Raw genomic sequence first — 23,751 nt, 5'->3', positions numbered from 1 at the left:
TAAGTTGGAAGACTACACGCGGCTGTACAAAATTACAACTTACTTGCTAATTATTAACAAAGTATTAAATCTAGTTAAATTACAATTAGTCCAGTTGTTTGTGTTTGATTGAACACAAATTCAGTTTAACTTATTCGGTCGGCGACAAAATTTTACATTGGAGATAAGAATGTTAACATCATTTTAGTGGTTTCTAAAGTATTTATTCACCACAAGGTTTTTTGAGCTAACTATGATATGAATGTGTTAAATCACAGAATAGCTCATTTTGTTCATACATAACACGGGGCCGGGGGCGGGGCTCGGGGCGGGGCTCGGGGCGGGGCTGGAGGACCTCAAGGAAAGTCCAGTGATCGGTAAGTGTCAGTGGTGACTGCGGATTTTATTGCACAATCGAATAAATAACCAGTCGGTCGGTCGGCAAAAAAATATCACAAATAATTTGGCCCGCGCAGGGCGCTGCGGGGCCCGCGGACTGCTCCTCACAACAACGTACACTAATGTCTTTGTGCCGCACCTCACACACACCACAACAAGGTCCGGCTAGTGGTAGTGGAAGAGGTCGAGCAGGCGGCGGTTGAGCGCGAGGCGCGGCTTGCGGTCCGCGTGCGGCTCCTCCTCGTTGCGCAGACAGAAGTAGCTGGTGATGTCGCTGCGGCAGATGGGGCACTTCTCCAGCTTCGCTGAAAACCGTACGAGTGCACGTTTAGTGGAGTGGTGAAGTGTGACCTGGCTCGTGTCCTCGTGTCGGCGCAGACACTCACGCAGGCAGCGCGCGCACAGGCAGGCGTGTCGGCACGGCAGCAGCGCGCGCGACAGCGGGGCGGACGCGCACACGCAGCACAGCGCGCACTCGCCCGCGTCCATCGCGTCCACCGCGTCCAGCGCGTCCACGGCGTCCAGCGCGCCCACAGGGCCCACCTCGCCCGACACGTACAGTTGCTGCGCAACACGACGCACATTCAGTATGAGCAGCGGCGGGGACGGGGGCGGGGTTTTGGGTGTGGGGCGGGGCGTACCTTGAGGCAGGAGAGGTGGCCGTTGGCCTGCTTGAGGTACTGCGCGATGACGCCGCTGGGCAGCGCGCACTGCTCGTCGCGGATGTGCACCACGCTCACGAGCGCCACCTGCGGGCAACACAAGAACATGTACCCCGCTCTACGAAGAAGTTTGTGGATTGCTGTGGGGGGAGCGGGTACCGTGTCGTCGGGGCGCAGACGGTGCGTGTCGCGCAAGTCGCGCGCCAGCACCACCACCAGGGGGTAGCGGGAGCGGGGCGGAGCACCCAGCGCGGGCGGCTTCTCCGTGGCCAGCCGCACGCGCCGCTCCTCGTGCGGACCGAATCTGGAATTAACGACATATTGTCGTTATCCCATTTCTCATATTAAACACTCAAACTTAGGAACAACGGAAAATATGCCTCATTACATTGGTTTAGAGATTAAATTATTATGTCATTTAAATAATAAGAAATTTATGAGGTTGAGACGATTGTTCGTTTGCTATTTTCTGTATACAAAACTAAATGACGTCACACTCAGTGTATAATTGTCTGAGGCTCGAGGTCGCGCGAATTTATATAGCACAATATTTGATGAACAAATTTGGATCGTCGCGTTAGTTTAAATAAATATTAAATTTGTTTTATTTGCAAACTTATAATGCAAAAACTACGGCTTTAATTATTAGAAAACCTTGGTGATTTAGCAGGATATAAACATATTAGCAGTTTGCAGTCGGCGCTAAAAGGAAGTTACGCCTCTAGACTATCAAAATTAATAAATTAAATCTTTTAACGATATGGGACGAGTAATTTATATTTAAATATTTTGCGTATTTATTTTAGATATGGGTTAAATAATACAAATTATTTTTTTCCATTATTCCGGGCCATTAAGACCTATACCATTACTAACACCTTTATTTCTCGCGACTAGTCGCGCGCGACCGATGGCAGCGCTACTGGGTATCAGCGGAACGTACTAAGTACACCACAGATTGGTGAACAGACTATTTGCATATAACATAACATCTGTCTAGCCATTGTTTAAATCGTTAATTAAAACGTAATCAACGACCGCTTAAGTTAATGAAGATGACGACATCTGAAAATCATCTCAAAATATACAAAATATGTTTTTCCCGTTATGTTATGTATGTAAATTCAGACTTCAAACGTGAACATTGAGTGAGATGCGCAGACGCACGCCGTCACCTGGTACTCAGAACCTAACTGTTAGTAACATTGATGGTGCAATGTGTTGTGCTCTGCGGCTAATTCGGAATATTGTTGTCACAGGTAACAGAATCTAAATGACTCGTCGTATGGTCTAACATTATCGCACTAAACAATGACCCCTGCGTCATGTGTAAAAGCCTCGTCCACCAGTGATATTCCTGTGACTCGCGGTGAAAAGTCACGCCGAGGACGTGGCGTGAGCGTGACTCAATGATGGGCGTACGAGAGCAACCAACTGGGAATCTGCGCTCTTACAGAAACTCTTCTTGCGGATAAGACATTTAAAATACGTAATGACCGATTACGGCAGGGGCAGGGTGGCGCGACGGGCACTCACTTTTCGAAGCTGAGGTGGTCGCAGGCGAGGATGTCGGGCAGTGCGGCCCACAGCGCGAGGTGCAGGTCGCGCACGGGCGCGCCCCACCAGCTCGCACGCCAGTAGCGCACGCGAGACGACACCACACACTCCACGCCTGCAACGTTATCAAACATTACGTTCCATGAACATTAAATCAATATAAAATATATTTGGATCAAATGTGTTATGATGTTTGACGACACGGATCGGTGAGTAGAGCAGTAGGTGAAGGCATCGCTGTGCCCACTTTGTGGGTCAAACGCTCGCCGAAAGGTAACGGTATCAACTCGGCTCGGCGACGCTAACCTCGCGCCTGCTCAAAACACCCGCAAACTGGTTTCTATGCAAACGTTACTATGCCAAAAATATTCGGATATTTCGAAATTTTCTGTCAAAAGGCACACACACACATATATATATATATATAGTTCTGTTAGTTAGTTAGTTCAGACTTCAGTGCTCATTCAGACGTTTCTTGTGCCTTTCTTCCTGTAGGCTGAAGGCTGGAGGCTGCAGGCAAAGCCGCGCCGTTATACTAACCATAACTGTAACTACAAAAATAATTACGCTTATTTTAAAGATGGGTGGTTTATTGACTTTTACCACCCAGACCGCGTTAAGTGATAATTTTATACTGTAGGCGGTTGCTGTGCGCTATATCCGATTGTAACTACATTGGACGTAGGTTTTGTTTCACATTTTTGTGTCGCGTACATAAATGTCAAGCGATGCTATCTCATGTTTATTGATGACTGTGGCGAAGTAGCGATACCGCGGCGGGGACAACTGCACCTGTTTACAAAAACGTTTGTTTTCTATTTTTAATATTATATCGTAAGTTATACAGCAACAGGCAAATGGTGTGTTTCAAAACAAACAGCGAGCTAATGAACAAAGTAACACTGAGATACATTTAACCTTCATCGTAATCTTTAATGATGATTAACAATTCTTTTGGTATTCAAATGAGCGAGCGAGCGACGTGAGCTGTTTCAAGTTCATGCAGTGCGTGCGCCGAATTAATGCGGTGTGTTGCAACCTAGCGCAGCTGTGCTCTACCGGCCGTCCTCGGGGACCAGCCAGTACCTCTCGCCGCCTCACCTTGCTCTTCTCATGAGGGATCATTATAAATCATGAGGTCACCAACACTTTCCTCCTGCACACTGACGTCGTCGTCGGTAAACGTTGACGGTAACTAGTCAAGGTTACAAAGTATATTTTTTTACATAGACTAATATACAAATTATACAAATTATACAAATTATAGACTAATACAAATGTTATCTGACACTGACGACTTTATTCATTTTTATCAAAACATAATAAATGTAATTGTAAAGCACTGCCTACATCCTCTACAACACCGGATTGCGAGAAATCTCTATGTTTACATACATTTGCTAGATCATAGACAAGGGGCGGCGCGGGCTGCGGCAGCGGGGAATACAAAACGAGTACAAAGATTGGGTTTTAATGTAACCAAATAGAGTTTCAGTACTAAAAGTAATAAAAAATGTGTACTTAATCATTTGTACTCCAAACCATATTGTTTTAATGTAAGGTTGTAAGTAAGGAACTATGGAGGTTTTATCGGGAAGACCGCTGCATGATGCCGTAGCACTGAAAAGAGAGTTTATGCTCAAGTGGGTAGCGCATAAGCAGAGTTAAGTGGGGCACCAGTGTTCCACCGGAGATATCGGAGACCCGCAAGTCGGACTAGACTTGAAGATGACCACATACGGTACAGTAGTGAGAAGTTAGTAGTTGTGTAGGAATTAGGTACTTACCCGAGTAAGAGACGGGCAGGTTCTCGACCAGCTTGAAGGTGAAGGGTATGTGCACGCGCTGCATGAGCACGCGCGGGGGCGGCATGCTGCGCGCCCACGCCCGCCCGCGCGCCTCGCCGCCCTCGCCCACTATGCCGATCACTTCCATGTTCCTGCAAATAACAGCACACACCTTTTTTACTGCACAAAACATATTCGACCACTGCACCCGATACTAACTTCAGAAAAGAAAAGCCAACGTTCGTCCATGTTTATTCAGTCAGTGTGTTCTACCCATGATGCTTTTGTTATCTTTGACATTCCCCATCAGGCAAAGTGCATTCGCTTTGAAGCGATTCCATAACTTCAAAAGTATGTAGAAAGGACAATCACCTGGTTTTGATAGTCTCAGCATTGAACATTTGCAGCATGCTGGCGTGCAACTGCCGGAATGTTTGTCATTGTTTTTTAACTTATGTGTGGGTCATTCATACCTACCAGAGAAACTTATGCGTACTGTTGTTGTACCCATCATAAAAAACAAAACTGGCGATGCATCCGATTTGTCCAATTACAGGCCAATATCACTTGCCACAGTTATTGCAAAGGTGTTGGACAGTCTGCTTGGCCAGCGCATGGATGGTACCTTCTCGCTCAACGACGCGCAGTTCGGTTTCAGGCCAGGTCTGTCTACTGAGAGTGCCATCATGTGCCTCAAGCAGACTGTCCAATACTATACTGCACGGAAAACGCCAGTATATGCCTGTTATCTTGACTTGTCGAAGGCGTTTGATCTTGTAGCTTATGATGTTCTTTGGAATAAAATGAGAACCGAAACAAATCTGACAGATGATGTAACACTACTTTTTAAGTTTTGGTACAATAATCAAAATAATAAAGTTAGATGGGCAGGTGCATTCTCGGAAGGGTATAGATTGGAGTGTGGAGTGCGGCAGGGCGGTTTGACCTCACCCACGCTCTTCAATCTGTACATGAACAAATTGATCGATGAGCTTAGCAGTACGGGAATCGGTTGTCATATTGACGGAGTTTGTCTTAATAATATTAGTTACGCCGATGATATGGTACTGCTGAGCCCATCGATAGGGGCCTTGAAACAGCTTATTAAGATCTGTGAATCCTATGCGGTGTCACATGGACTCAAATATAATGCAGTGAAAAGCGAATTTATGATTTTCTGTCCGGATCGTAAACGCTACACTAACGTGCCAAACATTTTGCTCTGTGGAACTCAATTAAAAAAGGTGGACAAATTTAAGTATTTGGGTCACTGGATCACTGAGGATATGAAAGATAATCTAGATATTGAAAAAGAACGTAGATCGCTGTCTGTTCGCTGCAATATGTTGGCCCGCAGATTTGCCAAATGTACCAAACATGTTAAGTTGACTCTTTTTAAGGCATACTGTCAATCTTTCTATGCCTGCGGTCTGTGGGTTGACTATACGCGGAGGGCATACAGCGATCTGCGGGTTCAGTATAACAACGCGTTCAGGGTGTTAATGGGGCTGCCACGCTACTGCAGCGCCTCCGGCATGTTCGCGGAGGCTCGTACAGATGGGTTCGATGCCATCATGCGAAAGCGCTGCGCCTCCTTACTGCGCCGAATGCGTGACAGCCATAACGTTATCCTGAATGCTTTGTTGGATAGGTGGGACTCAGTGATGCTGGCTCGCTGGATAAATATACATGTAGACTAGCGTATTCTTGTATCACTGAGTAACAACCATATCCCGGTCACGAATAGTCTATAGTTTATTTTATTTTGTTTTATTTATTTTTTCTCTTTATTTTTGTTACTAACATTACTTATTAAGCCTTTACTAACTCTAGTATAATAATATGGATCTTTGTAGTCTGAATTAAATAAACATTATTATTATTACTAGCTGTGCCCGCGACTTCGTCCGCGTGAAATACTATTTTGGGTAGCATTTTTTTGGGCTAATTATTTTATTTAATCAACGTACTATGCTTTGATGTATGTAGAAGAACATAGAAAGAGGTATGCCCGGACCGCGCCAAATGTAGGTCCTGGGTCTCTGCCTACCCCTCTGGGTTACGGGTCGTGAATTATGTTGTTGTTGTGGTTTTTACTTAAACTTATAAAAAATGCCAAAAAATATGAAACTTACAAAATATTCACATAAACATCTTCCCATACAAACATTCATCCCCTATTCCGTTTTGTTATAATGCAACCTTGAGGGTAAAAGTTTTACAAATTTAAAATGTCATATTTATTTATATCAAATCAGCAGCCTAAAAAATAAGTTTAAAGCTTCTAACTGTAAAAATGACGATACTTCCATACAAATTTCCACCCCCACTTTCAGCCTCTTATAACCCTTTTTTCGCGTTAAAAAGTAGGCTTTGTCTTTCCTCAGGCTCTAGACTAAATATTGATAAGGGTAACATCAAAACATTCACCAAAACCTTACATATTGCCTAACAAAATTTCATCCCCTATTGTTATTTAGCACCCTTGGGCATAAATTTTTTACAAAAATTTTTTTTACAATTATTTATATAGAATTAGCAACCTCAAAAAAATAAGTTTCAAGCTTCCAACTGTAAAAATGACGATAATTCCATACAAACTTACGCCCACGCCACGTTCAACCCCTTGCAAACCCTTTTTCGCGTTAAAATGTGCTCTATGTCCTTCCTCAGGCTCTAGACTAAATATTGGTAAGGGTAATAGCAAAACATATTAAAGAAAACATTCAACAAAACCTCACATATTGCCAAACAAAATTTCATCCCCTATTGTTATTTAGCACCCTTGGGGGTAAAATTTTACAAAAAATTAATTTCACATTTATCTTTATCAAATTAGCGGCCTAGAAAATAAGTTTCAACCTTCTACCTATAAAAATGACGATAATTCCATACAAACTTTCACCCCCACTTTCAACCCCTTCAAACCCCTTTTTCGCATTTAAATTTAGCCTACGTCTTTCCTCAGGCTCTAGACTAAATATTGGTAAGGGTTACAGCAAAGCATATTAAACAAAACATTCACCAAAACCGAATATATTGCCAAACAAAATTTCATCCCCTATTGTTATTTAGCACCCTTGGGGGTAAAATTTTTCCAAAAATTTAATTTCATATTTATCTTTATCAAATTAGCCTTGAAAATAAGTTTCAACCTTCTATCTGTAAAAATGACGATAATTCCATACAAACTTTCACCCCCACTTTCAACCCCTTACAACCCCTTTTTGCGTTAAAATGTAGCCTATGTCCATCCTCAGGCTCTAGACTATCTGTGTACAAAATTTCATTTAAATCGGTTCAGTAGTTTTTGCGTGAAAGCGAGACAGACAGACAGACAGACAGACAGACAGAGTTACTTTCGCATTTATAATATTAGTAAGGATTATTATTAATAACATTCGATTGGTCACGTGACTGTCACGTGTCAGTTTCATACACTTTTGAACTACTATAAGGAATCGCTTCGTGACACATCGAACGAAAAAGTAAGGATTCCCAACGGCTCTGTTTGTTTTATAATTTATAAGATTTCGCCTTGGTATAAAATACAATGCATGCATCTAAATGTAATCCGGTGCCGTGTGATCTTACGACATCAATACGCTGTCCTTCTTTCGCCTTGTCAAACATTCGCGAGCTGAGCTTTCGGCACGCGAGGTTCTCATACCTAGCAATATACCAATTGTTTAAATTCTCTGAAGGAACTGGACTATCTACATCATTATTGCTACAGTGAGAATAAGTTTGTATTAAGTAAATAAACAATAATTCTCGCACGTGTGAAATTAAAACCACCAAGGTATATCCTTTCTGCTTCGTCGCACCGCCTCACTTCTGAAACTGTATGCAATAGTCGGCGTGCCGCTGTCCCGGCACGCCTTTGTCTTTGCTAATTGGCTGCAACGGCCATGTTTATTCAGTCCGTTATGCTTTTGTTATTTCTTTTATAAATAAACATTGGAAATAAAATAAACTAAAACAACTCTGCTCATTGTCTGGAGGGGCTTTAGTTTAGAATGTTGTAACTAAGTTCCTCTGCACCTAGGGCTAAGCCAGACGTAAATTTGCAACCGCATACATTCTTACCGTGAACGTTGTAGTGTACAAATGAACTTAAACTAAAGTCAAATAAGCTCTGATCGTATGGAAATTATAATAAAATAATTGACACGCTTCACGCACATTGCATTTGTTTAGTCGTTGCATACTCGCTGCACACTCGATGCCCGGCTGCTGTATTGCATGCGGACGTCCCGGTCCATTCGTTAAGTAACAAAATAAATTAGGCTTACGGGTAATTAGTTACTTCCGGTGATGCAATTGCGCCTAACATATTTCTTCCGGATAATAAATCGAGTTAGAAGATTTTCATTTCTTAGAATACATAGTTATTGCGGTGCGGCGTGCAGCAAACTTGTCACCGATGAGAAAATCTTCATTTGTCCTTTTTATTTTCAGCTATCCAAGTTGCGGTGGACTGTAAAACTCATAAACTGAAAATGTCTCAACTTAGAGTTTTTTCACAGATGTAGGGAGTAATTTTAACTTTATATGTTTAAAATAGGAGTATAATTCATCATCATCAGCTCACTATACGTCACCACTGAGGGGCTCGGAGCCTATCCTTCTGATAGTTGACTTTACACATTGTATGATGATGATGTTTTCCTAAACTTTCACAACGTCGGATAAATGTACATATTATGTAAAGCGAAAGTCGAAAAAAACATTGGTACATGGGGGGTTTCGAACCCTGGACCTGCAGATAACAAGTCAAGAGCTTAACCCCTGAGCCACTGGCGCTCTACGGAGTATAATTAAGTCTGTTAAAATAATAGATTGAATGACAAAAGACATTTCAACATAAGGGGCAATTAGTGCGTCTAGACTGGCGGGACGAGAAAGGCCAGCGGGAAGTTACGACGGGTGCGGGGGGGGGGGGGGGCAGGACGCATCAATTACTCGGACATAGGCCCTCAGGCAGCCTGAGTCATCGTAAAAGTTGTAAACGTCCTCACAATGTACAAAAATTAAATTTTCTTCTACTTGACTTCATTAAGTTTTGTAACTTTAGTACATCAAAATAACACAAACAGGGCAGAGCGGCTACCTTATGTCAAACTGCTTTCATTAATAAACTCAGTTCCCACCTCTCAGAAAGAGGTATTTTATGTCTCTACTTTAGATACACCTATAGAATGACACACTTTGATTAACATTGACACTCTGGTAAAGGTCAATGTCATACATAAATAAGAGTGCAAAAAATTTGAAAAATAGCTTTTAATATTGTGCCTTGACTTGTGTTGTTGTTAAAATGTTGTATTATCAATTATAATATGCACACAACTTACAATATTATACTAAATACAGTTATGAATTCTAAAACAAGACTTACCTCATCTATGGGAAGTAAAATTTTACAATTAACATATGAAAAAAAAATCATAAATTTTACAATTAACATGTGAAAAAAATATATTTTTTACAAACTTTTTTTTAGTAATTTAATTCACCAAAGTTCTAGAAACAACAGTAAGTATGTTATAGATACAGATAATAATAGTAAAGTGACAACATTTAGGATAAAATAAGGAAAAAAAGACATTTGTATTTTAATTAATATTCAGACTTGTTTTATTATTAACTAGCTTTTACCCGCGACTCCGTCCGCGCGGAATAAAAATAGAAAACGGAGTAAAAATTATCCTATGTCCGTTTCCTGGTTCTAAGCTACCTACCCACCAATTTTCAGTCAAATCGATTCAGCCGTTCTTGAGTTATAAATAGTGTAACTAACACGACTTTCTTTTATCTTAATATATATATTTCTTGTGTGCGTGTGTATGTGACTGAACTCCTCCTAAACGACTGGACCAATTTTGATGAAATTTTTTGTGTGTGTTCGTGGAGATTCGAGAATGGTTTAGATTTACAGTTTTTTTTTTTTTTTTTTTTTTTTAATTCCGCGCGGACGGAGTCGCGACCGACAGCTAGTATATATATATAGATTTGTACCAGTTTTAAGTAATTCTATTTTTAGAGTTCATTTGTTAAAAAAAAAACACTGAGTTTGTATCTAATGTTGGCTTTGGAATGTTTCAACATGACAAATAACCAACCCGCACTTATCCAGCGTGGTTGACTATGGCCTAGTCACCCCTAACTTGGGGTAGGCTCCGAGCCCCTCAGTGGGGATTTATAGTGAGCTGATGATGAACATGACAAATAAGCTACTTGAACTGAACAATTTTCATGGCTTGTAGTTAAATATTTCAATATATTATGTGTAGCATTTGTTTGCTCTCTACTTGTTGGCCGCTTGGCTATTTTGTTCGACGCCACCAACATATTACTTACTATGTTTAACTGCATAAAAGTCTTCATACTCTGTAATTGTTGATTCCCTGTATATTCTTTCTTTGTTAGAGGCTCAGCTTTACACTTTGCTGAGGTCACAAAACTAGATCACTACTAACTATAACAATTTGATTAGTACCATAGAGACTCCTAGTTTATCTCAGAAATAATTTTGCTTGTCAATGTTTGGTACAAATATTTAAAGTATAGAAATGTTATGAGAAATCTCTCATACATGATGAATAAATGATGAGGGTACCATTGTTATAATGTATAATTATAAACATAACACTACTCCCCTAACTCTCAGTTTTAGATGTACATCATAAATATCAAAGTAGTTGAGTGATTTTATTTCCACTGAGTGCAGCCTGACTGAACAAATGACTTCGCAACCAACAAACTTATTTTATTTATATTTATATATAATATCAATGATAGAGAGATAAAGTTTAACAGAAGTGTGGTAGGAAATTGTGACCATTTAAAATGTTTGCCATTCAAACACAAACATTAAATTGTATACTGTATAATATTAATTTCTCATTCCATTCATTATTTTATTCTAGTGGATTTTATATGGAAATAAAATGTCCTATCACTATGATGAGACAGATAAGGCACATAGTATGTTGCACTACACTTATCACAAGCTGGCCATCCAACCAGCACAGTGTGACAGCAATCAGCTGAGTAAACAACACTTATTATCTTTCTAATTTCTACATGAAGTACAAAGCAGACTACAAAAAAGTAACCATTAGACATTTTAGAAGGAAATAGATATAGATATGACATTGTTATCAAACTCACCTAAGAAGTATGACTAGCATCACGAACAAAGCAACTAAAGCACCTAGCATTATAAAAATGTTTGGTAAATCTGCCAAAGTCAGCCCCGTGGACCCCATGATTGTCACTCTCGATCACTAAATAGCAATAAAATAAAGCAAGGGCGTAAAATACGCATCGGTCCCGCACTGTCACACACCACTCTAGACTTTATCTAGACTATTTTGCGAAAAAGCGGTTCATTTCGTCGTGGATACGACCGCCGGTTGCTCAATTATTTACGCAACAACACTTGGCCACCGTCACTTTAACCTTGTCTTTACACGATCGTATATAGCCGTCGATGTTGTTATTCGAAGTATGGTCACTGATCATAACAAATACAAAATCATTGATCCAAATAGCTGACGACGAAACATACGCGATCACTGTACGAAGAAATTTGACAGAATGGGATGAGGACGAATAGGACGAGGACGAGCGAGCGGGGTGGGGGGAGTGCGTGCGGAGCGGTCGTGTCATGTCATCACCAATCATCTGCCGACCTCCATACATCTGTATACTCTAGACAGGCTGCTTCGAGATGGAATGATAGCTATTTTGTGCCTATTTGAAGCGCCACGTGGATAAAATTTGATACTTTTTTGACGTAATGCCTGGTTTACATTAAGCCAACTTACAGCTCAGTAAGCCAGTAGCGCTTGAAATCAGCTGGCATAAATGCAGACACCTACCGAAGTCAGTAAGCCAGCCAGTCCGAAAACTGGGATGGCGTTCGACTTTTCAGGGCAGTTAAGCCATTCTGCCGCAACTGGCATAATGTAGACGGCCTGTCCTAAGCCAGCCAGTGCTTACAGAACCATTATGTAGGAACCACGCGTTGCATATTTTAGGGAAATTTTATCTGGACTGCGAATCGGAAAAAAAAGGTGGTGCGAGATAATTTTTATCTATCACAGTTTTTGTTTGTCATTTTTCAATTTTTGAATAAAACACATTCTGTAAAAACTGGGTCGGAATTTAAAATAGAGCCCTGAAGTAGAAATGCGTCTACAGTTAGAAAAAGACTATATTCATAAAATGGTAACTAAAAATGACTCTTCAGGATATAAAATGATTTTTAGTTTTTGTTGTCATTTACTGCGTTTTAATGCTTACACCTTGAGAGCCTAAGATATCAAATTTATTTTAACCAAAATCCTGGACCTAGCATTCTAAATATCTATATTCACTAACTTCCTCTTTAAATGTTTTTTTTTTAAACTCAATATAAACTTTATCAATCTTGTAGTACTAATTGTAGTGTATGTCTATAAAGTGTTTTCCACTGATTTCTAGATGTCAGTAGTCTATACGAATCGACACCTTAGACTGGACTGACAGAATGTAGACAAAAACGGCAAAACAGCCATGCCAGGTCAACGCTACTGGCTTACTGAGCTGGCTTAATGTAAACCAGGCATAATGGTAAAACGCTAATCGACGTTTTCGGTTTTCGTATTATTATACCAAACTACAATAATATAATTGCAGACGAAACAGGTGGTGTCAATCAGTAAATTTGTATTATTTGTTCATGTACTGTATAATCGAAAACATATATTTGATTGAATACGTTAGTATAACGGTTATGACTTAAATAGTGGGTATTAATTATCGAAACACCATTCCTATCTCTATTATTAGTTCCATTTTCCAACACCGGCGCTGTTAGCGCTATAGTGTTAAAAATCAAATAGGCACAATATATCCGTCCTACAGCAAGTCCAGCATAAATGTATGTATTTATAGAGGTCACTGGAAAAAAGATCATACTATAACGTCTTTACATATGAAATTGGGGTGTTTGAATGAAAGTGTTTTAACAGTGGTAGACGCCAGCAAACTGTTCGTGGTATTGTAATTGATCGGCTCGCCCGCTGCAATACCACAACCACAGAGAAGACAGGCTTGAAGTGGAAGCAATTCCGCGTTTTCGAGCTTTGCTTTTTCGGCGTGTTCAGGTGGCCGCTTGTTCGTTTGCTAACTTATAATATAAAAAAACATTTAAAACAAACAGGGAAAGCAAAAAATCTTGAACGTTAGATACCTCATAAATTGAGTGAAGCATAATACCAATAAAGCTTTTTTGAAGTTTATGAAATGACGACGAAGAATTACTTCAGATAATTTGCAAGTACCTCACTCAAGTGTTACTTGGATATTGCTAAATAAGGCCTGAGCTAAGTAAACCCCTAATACAAACATTGTTTTCGACTTATTGAGATAATTTTATAGTCTACATCCACTAAGTGTGTATTGCGGTACTCCAAGGTAGAATTTGTAATGTGTCTCAGCAAATTACAAACGGGAGGCATTCATAATCGATTGGTAACTGCTGTATATCTCCAATCGATATCATAACAAAATCTAAATGTGTTACCTAAATTGTTTTATTTCATCAAATGCTTACCTCTGCCTATGTGATTTAATAACATGTATTATCATTCAGATAAACAAATGTTCGCTGAACAATTGGATTGTTTTATGGTTCGTCAATATGTACTGAAAGGAGATTAGTGAGTGGTATTTAGTTGCAGAGCGAGGCCCGGCGGCGGTGACGGCGACGGTTGTCATGTGCACAGGCGGACACAAACGTGTAAACAAACCGACGATCGATATTACTTCGGCACTACGTATTACAGTGGCATCTTTAGCGAGGAGCGCTTCTCTGCCACCAAATCGTTTACGCAATCCCGAAGCATAGTTTCGAGGTTGGTTTAGGCGGGAATGCGGTCGGACCGTGCCTCCGACGACACGAATGAAGGACACCGCTGAGCGACGGGAACTCGCGACATCCAAGCTGTGGAACAACGTGGCATCCTGCATGGAGAAATGGTTCGGTGATAAACGTCTCTGGCTGTTCGGCAACAACCTGCCGCTGCTGCCGAGGAGGTACGTAATGTCACGTTATATGCTCACGATGTCATCTGCGTACCTGTATCGCCTTTGTACTGCTCATATCTAGATAGACAGCGAGTTAATGGTGTATATAGCAAATAAATAAAAGTATGCTGGTCTTTATTTCGTGTCATTAGATTTATATAATACTAGCTTTTGCCCGCGACTCCGTCAGCGCGGAATTAATAAAAAAACTTAGTTTCTTTCAAACTATGTTCTACATCTACCAGGCACTACTATGTATGCCAAATTTCAGCGAGATCTATTGTGCCGTTCTGGCCTCTTCCTTCCTTCTAACAAACATACAAACTCATCGCATTTATAATATAAGTAAGAATACTTGAGGTGTTGCTCCTCGGTAGTGTCGAAAGTTAAAAGTAAAATATACCTAATACTTAAGTCTTGACGTTTCGTCAATTAAATGAAGTAACCACATGAATGCTGTGATTGGTGCTGTGATACAACCAGGTATAATATTAAATAGTAAATAGTCCTTTCAAAGGTACGGCGGTACTTTACACCGGGACAGCTTTTGACCCTGTATAAAGCACAGATCCGGCCATGTGTGGAGTACTGCTGTCATATCTGGGCAGGCGCAGCAAAGTACCAACTCGCGGCACTAGATTCAGTGGAGAGGCGAGCCAAAAAGTTGTTCGGTGACCAAGACCTAAATCTAATCAGTCTTGAGCACAGGCGTAGAGTGGCTAGTCTCTCGGTATTTTACAGGCTGCATTTTGGGGAGTGTGCGCAGGAATTACACGATATAATTCCACCATCACCATTCTACCATCGGACGTTTAGACATACGGCTGGAATCCATCCTTATGTAGTAGACGTGCCACGCGTTCGAACGAAAAAGTTTGAATCATCGTTCCTTGTGCGTACTGCTAAGGATTGGAATAAGTTGCCGGCGTCAGTTTTTCCGTCCAAATACGATGTGGGGGCCTTCAAGAGTAGAGTGAATAGGCATCTACAAAGCTAGCGCGTACCATCTTTTGACCACATCTTCACCTCACCGGGTGAGATCGTGGTCAAGCGCTAACTTTTCCAATATATTAAAAAAAAAAAAAAAAAAAAAAGAGTTGATTCAGAAGACTCTGTTCGCTCTTGAAACTCTGCTTCAACAAGCTCAGTAACTTTACCTAAAATTCCTTTCAGGCCCCAGAGCGTTCAGATTTCTTATTCTAGTGAGAATGGCCGTTGAATCTGACAGCCTTTGTCCTATCCGTTGGATAGGGCAAAGACTGCGGGCCTGTGCAGGGGGCGAGACTAAGCCTCTCCTGTATATATTACAAACTCCTCTATGGATTCCTCTATTCCTAGGGATTTTTTAACAATTAACTATCTGTAAACGTCGCCGAAGAAAAAATAAGTGATAAGTCTGTCTAACTTCTGTCATTTGAAGTAAGCTTAACAACACAAAAACGTAAATGTTTTCTTTTTGGCGTCAGTCGGTATTGTAAAACATACGAACGAGCGGATTATGTTTGTCGGCTCGTTTCAAACTTTGTAAAATTATCAGGCATGTGGATGAAATTACAGTGAAGCGTCGGACGAGATGTCCGGCTCCGTGGACCGCGCCCTCGTGTCTGCAGAGGTCGCGGCCGCCGGGTACTGAGGAGTTTCCTTTCTTTCTCCTCTTGAATTTGTCAAACCTTAGCTTTCCCTTACGTAACGGCTGCATAACATCTGCGAGATGTGAATGTCATTGGGTCGCTACTAATCATTTAAAATAATATATAATAATGTGTAGGTAGGTTGTTGTGATGTGTACGTGTATGGCGCAGGTCGCGGGCCAGCAGCCGCGCCATGGAGCGCTACGAGAAGTTGGCCAAGCTGGGCGAGGGCTCGTATGGACTGGTGTACAAATGTCGCGACCGCGAAACCGGCGCCCTCGTCGCCGTCAAGAAGTTCCTCGAGAACGACGACGACCCGCTCATCCGGAAGATCGCGTTGCGTGAGATACGCATGCTCAAGGTGAGCGCCTCCATCCCGCTCGACACCGGGCACTGCCTCTTGTTATGTCGGTCCTGCTTATTTCACCCTTGTGCGAAAGCCTTTCTCTGGCTTTCAATATTTTTTTCGGTATTATCCTTATTGTGCGTGTTTGTTGGTTACGATATAAAACTATCTAGTATCTGGTAAGTATACTCGAAAGTATTTGGTTATCCACCACTGTAACTGAGATGCGCATAATCCTAAAGTTTTTCGCGAAAGATCAGCGCTGGCTATCCCCCCAAATTAGTATTTGATTTTTCCTTTTTTTCCGTATATTTTCGATTTAAGTAATGTTATATCTATATACTTGGTTGTTTTTTTTTATTATTGAGTTTGTAATTGTTGGAAGCACAATTTTTTTACTGAGAAAGCTATAAATATATGGGAAGTGCTCTAGACATAGACAAGCCGAGGACCTAGCGCTATTCAGAGCCGGCAGCCGCGTCGCTACGCCGCGCCACGTGCTTTGTATGATTACGAATACGTGACATTTTTCATCATGTAATTTGTAACGTTTTTGTGGCAGAATCTGAAACACCCAAACCTGGTGAACCTGCTGGAGGTGTTCCGGCGCAAGCGCAAGCTGCACCTAGTGTTCGAGTACTGCGACCACACCGTGCTGCACGAGCTGGACAAGTACCCTGCGGTCAGTTACCCCGCCTCGCACCGCGCACCGCGCACCACCCCACAACCACAATCTTTTAAAACACTAATCGGTTTATTTTACATACGCACCCGATTACTAACATGTTTGTTATTCATATTTCGTATGAAAGTAATCGACTGTCAAGATATTTTTTTAATTATGTGTTGTTTCAAAATGCAGTCACCTTGGCTCTCGATTTCGTACAAGCGACATTGCAACACAGACATAGCAGGGCTCGGGAAGGCGTTTGTAAAAGCTAGTGAAGTTAAGTTGCTCAGTGCATTGCACAAGCCGCACCGCACGGCGCCTCGCCGGCCCGGCCCGCCAGCCCGCTTGCGTGCGTGCTATTCTATAACTTGGTTAATAATTTTACCAATATTGCTATATTTTTGTACCATGAATAATAATAGCAAAGTATAACTAATGTAACTCCCCGTGATTTATTAGTTTACAGACTTATATGAAACACCTACTTGGAAAAATTTGGTTTGGTAAACAAGACGCGTAAAATATAAGTATTTTGCGCGTAAGTATGTAAGCATTTATATATATCTACAACAACACAACCGAAGTACTTGAACTATTGAAAAAAACCAACAATTTTTTTGAAAATTTAATACATTGAAAGAGAAGTCCTTTATATAAAAGTGGCGAAGTAATTTAGTACATAACTAAAGCAGCAAGCAAACTTTTATCCGAAGTACTTTTACTTTTACGGATTGTTGAGGAAATCCGAAACGCTTAGCCCATTATCATCATCTATTTATAACATTACGTGATGTAGCAAATGTCAGAAGGTCAGGGTCAGGGTCGGAGGCGGGGGGCGGGGGCAGTTTCAGGGATTGTGCTCGCCGAGGCCATCGCGTCCGCTAACATGTAGTTTCTTATGGAAAACTTCACATGTCTCCACCGAGCGGTTCGGAGTATATCCAAATTAGGGGCGAATAAGTCATAGTCAGCCACTCAGGCCCAGTAAGTACTGGTTAGTTAATTTCACACGTGAGTATGTGTTTGAATTTCTTCATAGATACTATTATTACAGAATTCTTTTGCGTCTCATGAATGTACATATGAAATGCGAAAATTTAAAAATACTTTGGTACCCAAGTAACAATACGTTAGGTCTATATTACATTATTCAGATGTTCTTGTATAACGCCTCGGCGAGTCTCACAATCTTCTACAGGTCCATACATCTTTCCTTCGCAATGATATTGTAAAAAAATATTATAAACTAGCTTTTACCCGCTACTCCGACCGCGCGGAATATAAAAAAATGCACACAAGATAAAAAACGTTCCTATGTCCGTCTCCTAGTTCTAAGCTACCTCCCCATCAATTTTCAGCTAAATCAGTTCGACCGATCTTGAGTTATAAATAGTGTAACTAACACGACTTTCTTTTATATATATAGAAATACTGGATATTAGGTATAAAAATCCAGTACCTCAGCTGTTTATACATATTTTCGCTTGCGCGAGTTTAAGTAGGCATTACACAAACCCAAGTGTGTAAATACATACATATAAATATAACATTTCGTACAGATTGTGTAATAGTTACTGTCGCGTGTAATGTCACAATCTGTGTACAATTTATTCACAAGATCATAGTTCAAACTTATAAATAAACTTTATAATATACATCTGCAATTGCACATGCCTTACCTACCATATATCGACAGAGAAAGGGGCGCACAAAACATAATATTATCCCTTCGTATACGTCCTCTCCTCCGTGAAATCTACTTCCCCTTCCCATCCTTTCCTTATAAGAAAAAAATGGGAATGAAAACTAAAATTAGGCCTCCGACACGCACACTCATCGAATGAAACGCGAAATTGCTTCCACTTTACGCCGATCTGGCTCATTCGTGCAACAGATGTTGTTGTTGCTGGCATCTAAGTACCACTACCAAAACCTATAACCCCATGTCCGTGTCACCTGTTTAAATGACCACAATTCCACTATGGTCAGTTGAAGCTTACGTAAGAAATCATAAAGTAGGTGAGATACCACTCATATGTGACATAGAGGATAATGTGTGTGTGTACAGGGCTGCCCCGAGCTGCTGTCGAAGCAGATAATCTGGCAGACGCTGCAGGGTGTGGCGTACTGCCACCGGCACAACTGCATCCACCGCGATGTCAAACCCGAGAACATCCTGCTGACGGCCGACGGCGTAGTCAAGCTGTGCGACTTTGGCTTCGCGAGGATGATCAGTGCGTACGCCACGCCCACATATTGCTGAAGTTTAAATCAAAATTCCTTACGCTAAAAAATCCTCATCCATCAGGGTCGAACCCGCCCCTGCTACATACAAATTGCAACGGCTAGAGTAAGCTCACCTCGCCCGTCGTCCTACAATTCTCTATCGATCACGTTTTGGCCATGTAGGAGGCACCGAAGTGCTCCTAGGCTTTACCAAATTAATTGCGGTTACGGCGTGTCTATTAAAAGTTATTATCGACACGCCGTAACCGCAATTTTAAAAGTTTTTATGACACGATAAAGATACGGTTCTCTCCATCTCCTCGCCACGACCTCAGACCATCATTAAAAATCCTTTATCCTTGTCTTATCTGCCTAAGTCCTGAACCAGCGGCGGCATCCCCAGGTGGGAGCTGCTCCTCCGAGTATTCGGTGCACACTATGATCCCCTTCGGCGTAGACGTCAGGAAGAGAGCTAGTAAATATCAATTCTGATATTACCTTACGAAATCTAAGTAATTAGTAATTACATAGCCATTGATTAATAATTTTTTTAACATTTAGTAAGTACGAAAAGGCTGAAATATAATGAGTTGAATTTGATAATATTTACAAGGAAAATATAAGAAATTATGATTTGGTAACGTAAAATATGTAGATAATGCGATAAAGCATACTCGCGACGCAGCTCACGTGCCTTAACTTGATTGCAACCAGCGGCGACAGCGGCGGCAACACCGACTGTTGACATCAACTTATAATCTATCTACATACGTCTGTTATTAACAAGTCAGGTTGTCTAAGCTATGCATATGCAAGAAATGTCGTGTTTTGTATAGTAGTCATTAGTTACAACCAACTACAGGCCACGATGTTTCCTTAGTTGTGTTGCTGAAAGATTTATAGGTGCAGGAGTCATGTTAGTTCTTACTATCTTAATGTAGGTACTGTTAGTGTAAATATAGGTGTTTACTTATTACATGCGTACGAATAATACATAGGTAGCTGTAGGTATACAATATATACTATAATGTAGTTATAGTTTAGCATTTATTGCGCTTTTTTTAAGCTAATTGAATGGGCGCCCCTGACGTCGCTGTGTCCACACAGTAGCGTGATGTGATTGCGGTGCACACGCTGCACAATACCGGAGACACTCGTGAGTGAGCAGCCAGCGCAATACACTAGCCACTCATTCTGTGCCAAAAGTACTCTTGTATTCGTACCCTATCCTCGAGCCATATAGTAGAGTTGTGGTTTGGTGAGGTAGTTAGCTGACTGGCCGTGCGTCTACATGCCCAGGCCCCGGTGAGAGCTACACGGACTACGTGGCGACGCGCTGGTACCGCGCGCCCGAGCTGCTCGTCGGCGACACCATGTACGGCCCGCCCGTCGACGTCTGGGCCATCGGTGAGTCGCGGCAAACACCGCTACTTCCTAAGCTCAGTTATTGCTGAAATTTCTATTACTGCCCTAAGTGAGCCCAAATAAAAGGGCGTCGTATAGTTATACAGGTGCTTATGAGTTTATGGTGTTTGCAGGGTGTGTCTTTGCGGAGCTGGTGTCGGGTGAGGCGCTTTGGCCGGGCAAAAGCGACTTAGACCAGCTGCACCTCATCCGCTGCACGCTGGGCGACCTGTTGCCGCGACACATGACCATCTTCTCGCAGAATACATTCTTCCAGGTAAACCCTCCACCCACGACAACGACGCCGATGTTGTGACGAGAAGAGTGTTGTAATAACTTTGGTCGACGTGGTGTCCGCAGGGCATGGCGCTGCCCGAACCCGCTCAGCTGCAGCCGCTTGAGACCAGGATCCCGCAACGCTGCGCCAACAACGAATTGCTCATGGACTTCTTAAAAGTAACATTCCCTATTCATTCTAATTACAACTTTTTGGTCTGCCTAAATTCTATATTTCTTTTGTGTTTTACACTTTGTGGTCGGTTGAGTTGTCGATGAAGGGGAAACTACACGGAATTTTCACTTTGCTAAGACAATGCAACGCCTTGTCGTGTGCAGAAGTGCCTGGACAAGGATCCGGTGTCGCGGTGGTCGTGCGAGCAGCTGTTGCGACACGCGCTCTTCGAGAACTTCATGTTCAGCGTGCCGCCGCCCCCGCACCACGACTACGAGAAAGCGCGCCGAGGACAGGTATTATTTCGTTCGTATGAAAATAACTTTCTCCTTGACATAAATTTGTCCTTCCTTCCCACGCACCTTCCTCAACCCGACCCTTCCCCGCAGCAGTCGGCGACGAAGCGACAGTCGGAGTCCACCAACTCGCAGCAGAACTTACAGGACTCGGCGAGTTTACAGAAAAAGAAAAGCGGCAAGAAAAAATGAATATGCCATGAATTAAATTGGGCCCCCGCTATGTTTGTGTCGGAATATGGCGGTTAGCAGTTTCATTATACAGATTCCACATTAGTAATTTTTTAAAAGTAACTCTTCGCTGGACATCGTCAACCAATAAGGCTACCTAGCACCAACATATAATACCTTGTTAGCACAGCAATTACCACTTGTATTAATAGTTGTGAGTGTGTAGCGGAGCGCGTGTTGGTGTGGTGCACTGTGCAGGTGCAGTCGTCGCCGCTGCTGCCGGCGCTAGCGTGCGGCCGCGCGGCTCCGCGTCACAAGCCTCCCGAGCGCGCGCACCTGCCCACCATCTGACGCCGCGCGCCGCTCGCCCCCCTGCCCGACTCTCACACGCCGCACACCTCGCACACGCGCATGCAATAAATTATACGGCAAAAGCATATCTCTTTTCTTTACCCTCGCCTGTTTTAATCATAAGTCATAAAATGGTAATGGTGGCTTCTAAAATCGTAAAAACGTCTTATTTCAAGCATTACGGCCGAGGCATTGCATCATACTTGAGTATAGGATTATTGAGTGATAGCTTTAATTCTTTTTTTTACTACTTTTTACCCGACAGTCACAGAAGGGCAAAGTTTTTTCACTAGTGTTAGTGAAACTATTTATAAGTCAAGAACAGCTGAATTGATTTGGCTGATAATTGGTGGGAAGGTAGCTTAGAACCAGGAGATTGACATACACAGGATACATTTTTGTACCTTTTAATTTTTTTTTATTCCACCCGCAAAGTAAAAGCTAGTATGTATATGTTGGTATGCTGTGGCTGATGACCTCCACAGTGTGCCGCCAGCTAGCTCTATAATGGACTCTGAGTTTGATCCCAGGACATGTCAACTCACCTGTCTTCATCTCTGCCACAACTATATAAATATAAGTTGGCTACTGGTACAAAATAGTCAGCACTACATATTTCCAGTACCCTCTACAAGGGCAATGTTACTATAGAAAACAGATTCAATTAACTGAAAGGAATATAAAATAAAACAATGCATTTGGTTATACTTATTTCTTACACAGTTCCATCTCTTATTTTCTGTTATGTTCTTGTAACATTGCTATACAAAATAATAACTTTATCTTTCAATTCTGTTTTCACATTGTTGAATTATCTGTTCCCATATTGCTCTATAAATGTAGGACCTCTAATTTTTTTTTTATCACCCTAACATGTTAACATAAATATATACAGTATTTAACAATCATCTTCTATGTTTATCTACTTCTACGTTTATGTTATCTCAGTCTCAGTCTTTTTTGAAGAGCTAAAATGAAAATTTGTACAGAAAATTATCATTAATTAATATATTAGTTAATTAGATATTAATTAATTTAAGCTATTGGTACTGCACAAGATTTAGAATAAAATTTGTTCTTTCATTCGTTTTTTTGTGACGAATCAAACACAGGACCTTTGCCTACAACCTTGTGGCCTTTATTTTCTAAATAACAATATTTTTTTTTTTTTACTTGAAGCAAAGTACTATCATAACGTAATTTAGTATCGTAAAATGAAAAAAGTGAGAAATGTTTTCAGTATTAGAAAAATATCCTTACCGAAGCAAAAGGCAATTTTTTCCTATCTTCAGGACTAACAAGGTAGTCAATACCTTGCAGTTTAGCCCAGCCATAATGTGCTCCTATAATAGCTGGGACTAGGACGATCACGACTAAATTTTTAGAAAAAAATTGTTTCACTTTCATTGTAAGTCCTGAAGTGACAGCTAACTCTTAAAAACAATAGAATTTTTATTTTATATGTTTAGGTTATATTTCTATGAATAACATTTATTTCCAGAAACAAATATTGCTTTCTGTCAATGTCAATCAATGTTATATGTCATTGTCAAGCTAGGACCGAGTACATTTCCGAGTATAGTTCTTTATCTGAGTTGTCAAGTTTTATTTTACAATTTAAAATTAAATTGATGATCTGCGTCAGACTGCTCACGGTTCACGTGTGTAAAGCAAATCAGTTAGCCAACTTCGAATCAGATCAATGTATCTGCATAAAGTTTTGAGCTGCGAACTTTGGGTC

At 41.3% G+C, this 23,751-nt stretch overlaps 2 protein-coding genes across 7 annotated transcripts; one reads left to right on the top strand and one right to left on the bottom strand.

The window, feature by feature from the left end:
- Positions 1 to 185: 185 nt before the first annotated feature.
- LOC106708822 (cell growth regulator with RING finger domain protein 1) lies at positions 186 to 12,058 on the bottom strand. Its single transcript, XM_014500376.2, has 7 exons — positions 11,561 to 12,058; positions 4,385 to 4,536; positions 2,577 to 2,712; positions 1,200 to 1,344; positions 1,020 to 1,127; positions 765 to 942; positions 186 to 683 (listed from the first exon to the last, which is right to left on the bottom strand). Exons 1-7 carry the CDS (start codon positions 11,656 to 11,658, stop codon positions 544 to 546), a joined length of 957 nt encoding a protein of 318 aa, XP_014355862.2. The 5' UTR covers positions 11,659 to 12,058; the 3' UTR covers positions 186 to 543.
- A 1,949-nt stretch (positions 12,059 to 14,007) lies between these two features.
- Positions 14,008 to 22,113, top strand: LOC106708925 (cyclin-dependent kinase-like 4). Of its 6 annotated transcripts, none has more exons than XM_045681792.1 (9): positions 14,008 to 14,473; positions 16,267 to 16,456; positions 17,004 to 17,123; positions 19,180 to 19,345; positions 20,637 to 20,744; positions 20,876 to 21,018; positions 21,102 to 21,197; positions 21,357 to 21,488; positions 21,924 to 22,113. In XM_045681792.1, the coding sequence occupies exons 1-9, from the start codon at positions 14,340 to 14,342 to the stop codon at positions 22,008 to 22,010; spliced, it is 1,176 nt and encodes a 391-aa protein (XP_045537748.1). In that variant the 5' UTR covers positions 14,008 to 14,339; the 3' UTR covers positions 22,011 to 22,113. The 6 variants fall into 6 exon arrangements, with proteins under 6 accessions (XP_045537748.1, XP_014356019.1, XP_045537749.1 ...); XM_014500533.2 differs by having other exon boundaries at positions 21,918 to 22,113; XM_045681793.1 differs by having other exon boundaries at positions 21,886 to 22,005.
- The last annotated feature ends 1,638 nt before the right edge of the window (positions 22,114 to 23,751 follow it).

The sequence above is a fragment of the Papilio machaon genome, chromosome 17, assembly GCF_912999745.1.
Source record: "Papilio machaon chromosome 17, ilPapMach1.1, whole genome shotgun sequence".
In the NCBI taxonomy this organism is placed as follows: domain Eukaryota; kingdom Metazoa; phylum Arthropoda; class Insecta; order Lepidoptera; family Papilionidae; genus Papilio; species Papilio machaon.
The sequence above is the reverse complement of the archived record's forward strand: the minus strand, read 5'-3'. Positions and strand labels throughout refer to the sequence as shown.

Excerpts from the sequence above, each read along its gene's own strand:
- LOC106708822 (XM_014500376.2), bottom strand. The coding sequence starts at position 11,658 with ATGGGGTCCACGGGGCTGACTTTGGCAGATTTACCAAACATTTTTATA. Across the intron at positions 943-1,019 it reads GCCACCTCTCCTGCCTCAAG|CAACTGTACGTGTCGGGCGA; the intron begins GTACGCCCCGCC and ends CGTGTTGCGCAG. Across the intron at positions 684-764 it reads CCTGTGCGCGCGCTGCCTGC|CGAAGCTGGAGAAGTGCCCC; the intron begins GTGAGTGTCTGC and ends TACGGTTTTCAG.
- LOC106708925 (XM_045681789.1), top strand. The coding sequence starts at position 14,340 with ATGAAGGACACCGCTGAGCGACGGGAACTCGCGACATCCAAGCTGTGG. Across the intron at positions 19,346-20,636 it reads TGGCTTCGCGAGGATGATCA|GCCCCGGTGAGAGCTACACG; the intron begins GTGCGTACGCCA and ends CTACATGCCCAG. Across the intron at positions 21,198-21,356 it reads TGCTCATGGACTTCTTAAAA|AAGTGCCTGGACAAGGATCC; the intron begins GTAACATTCCCT and ends TGTCGTGTGCAG.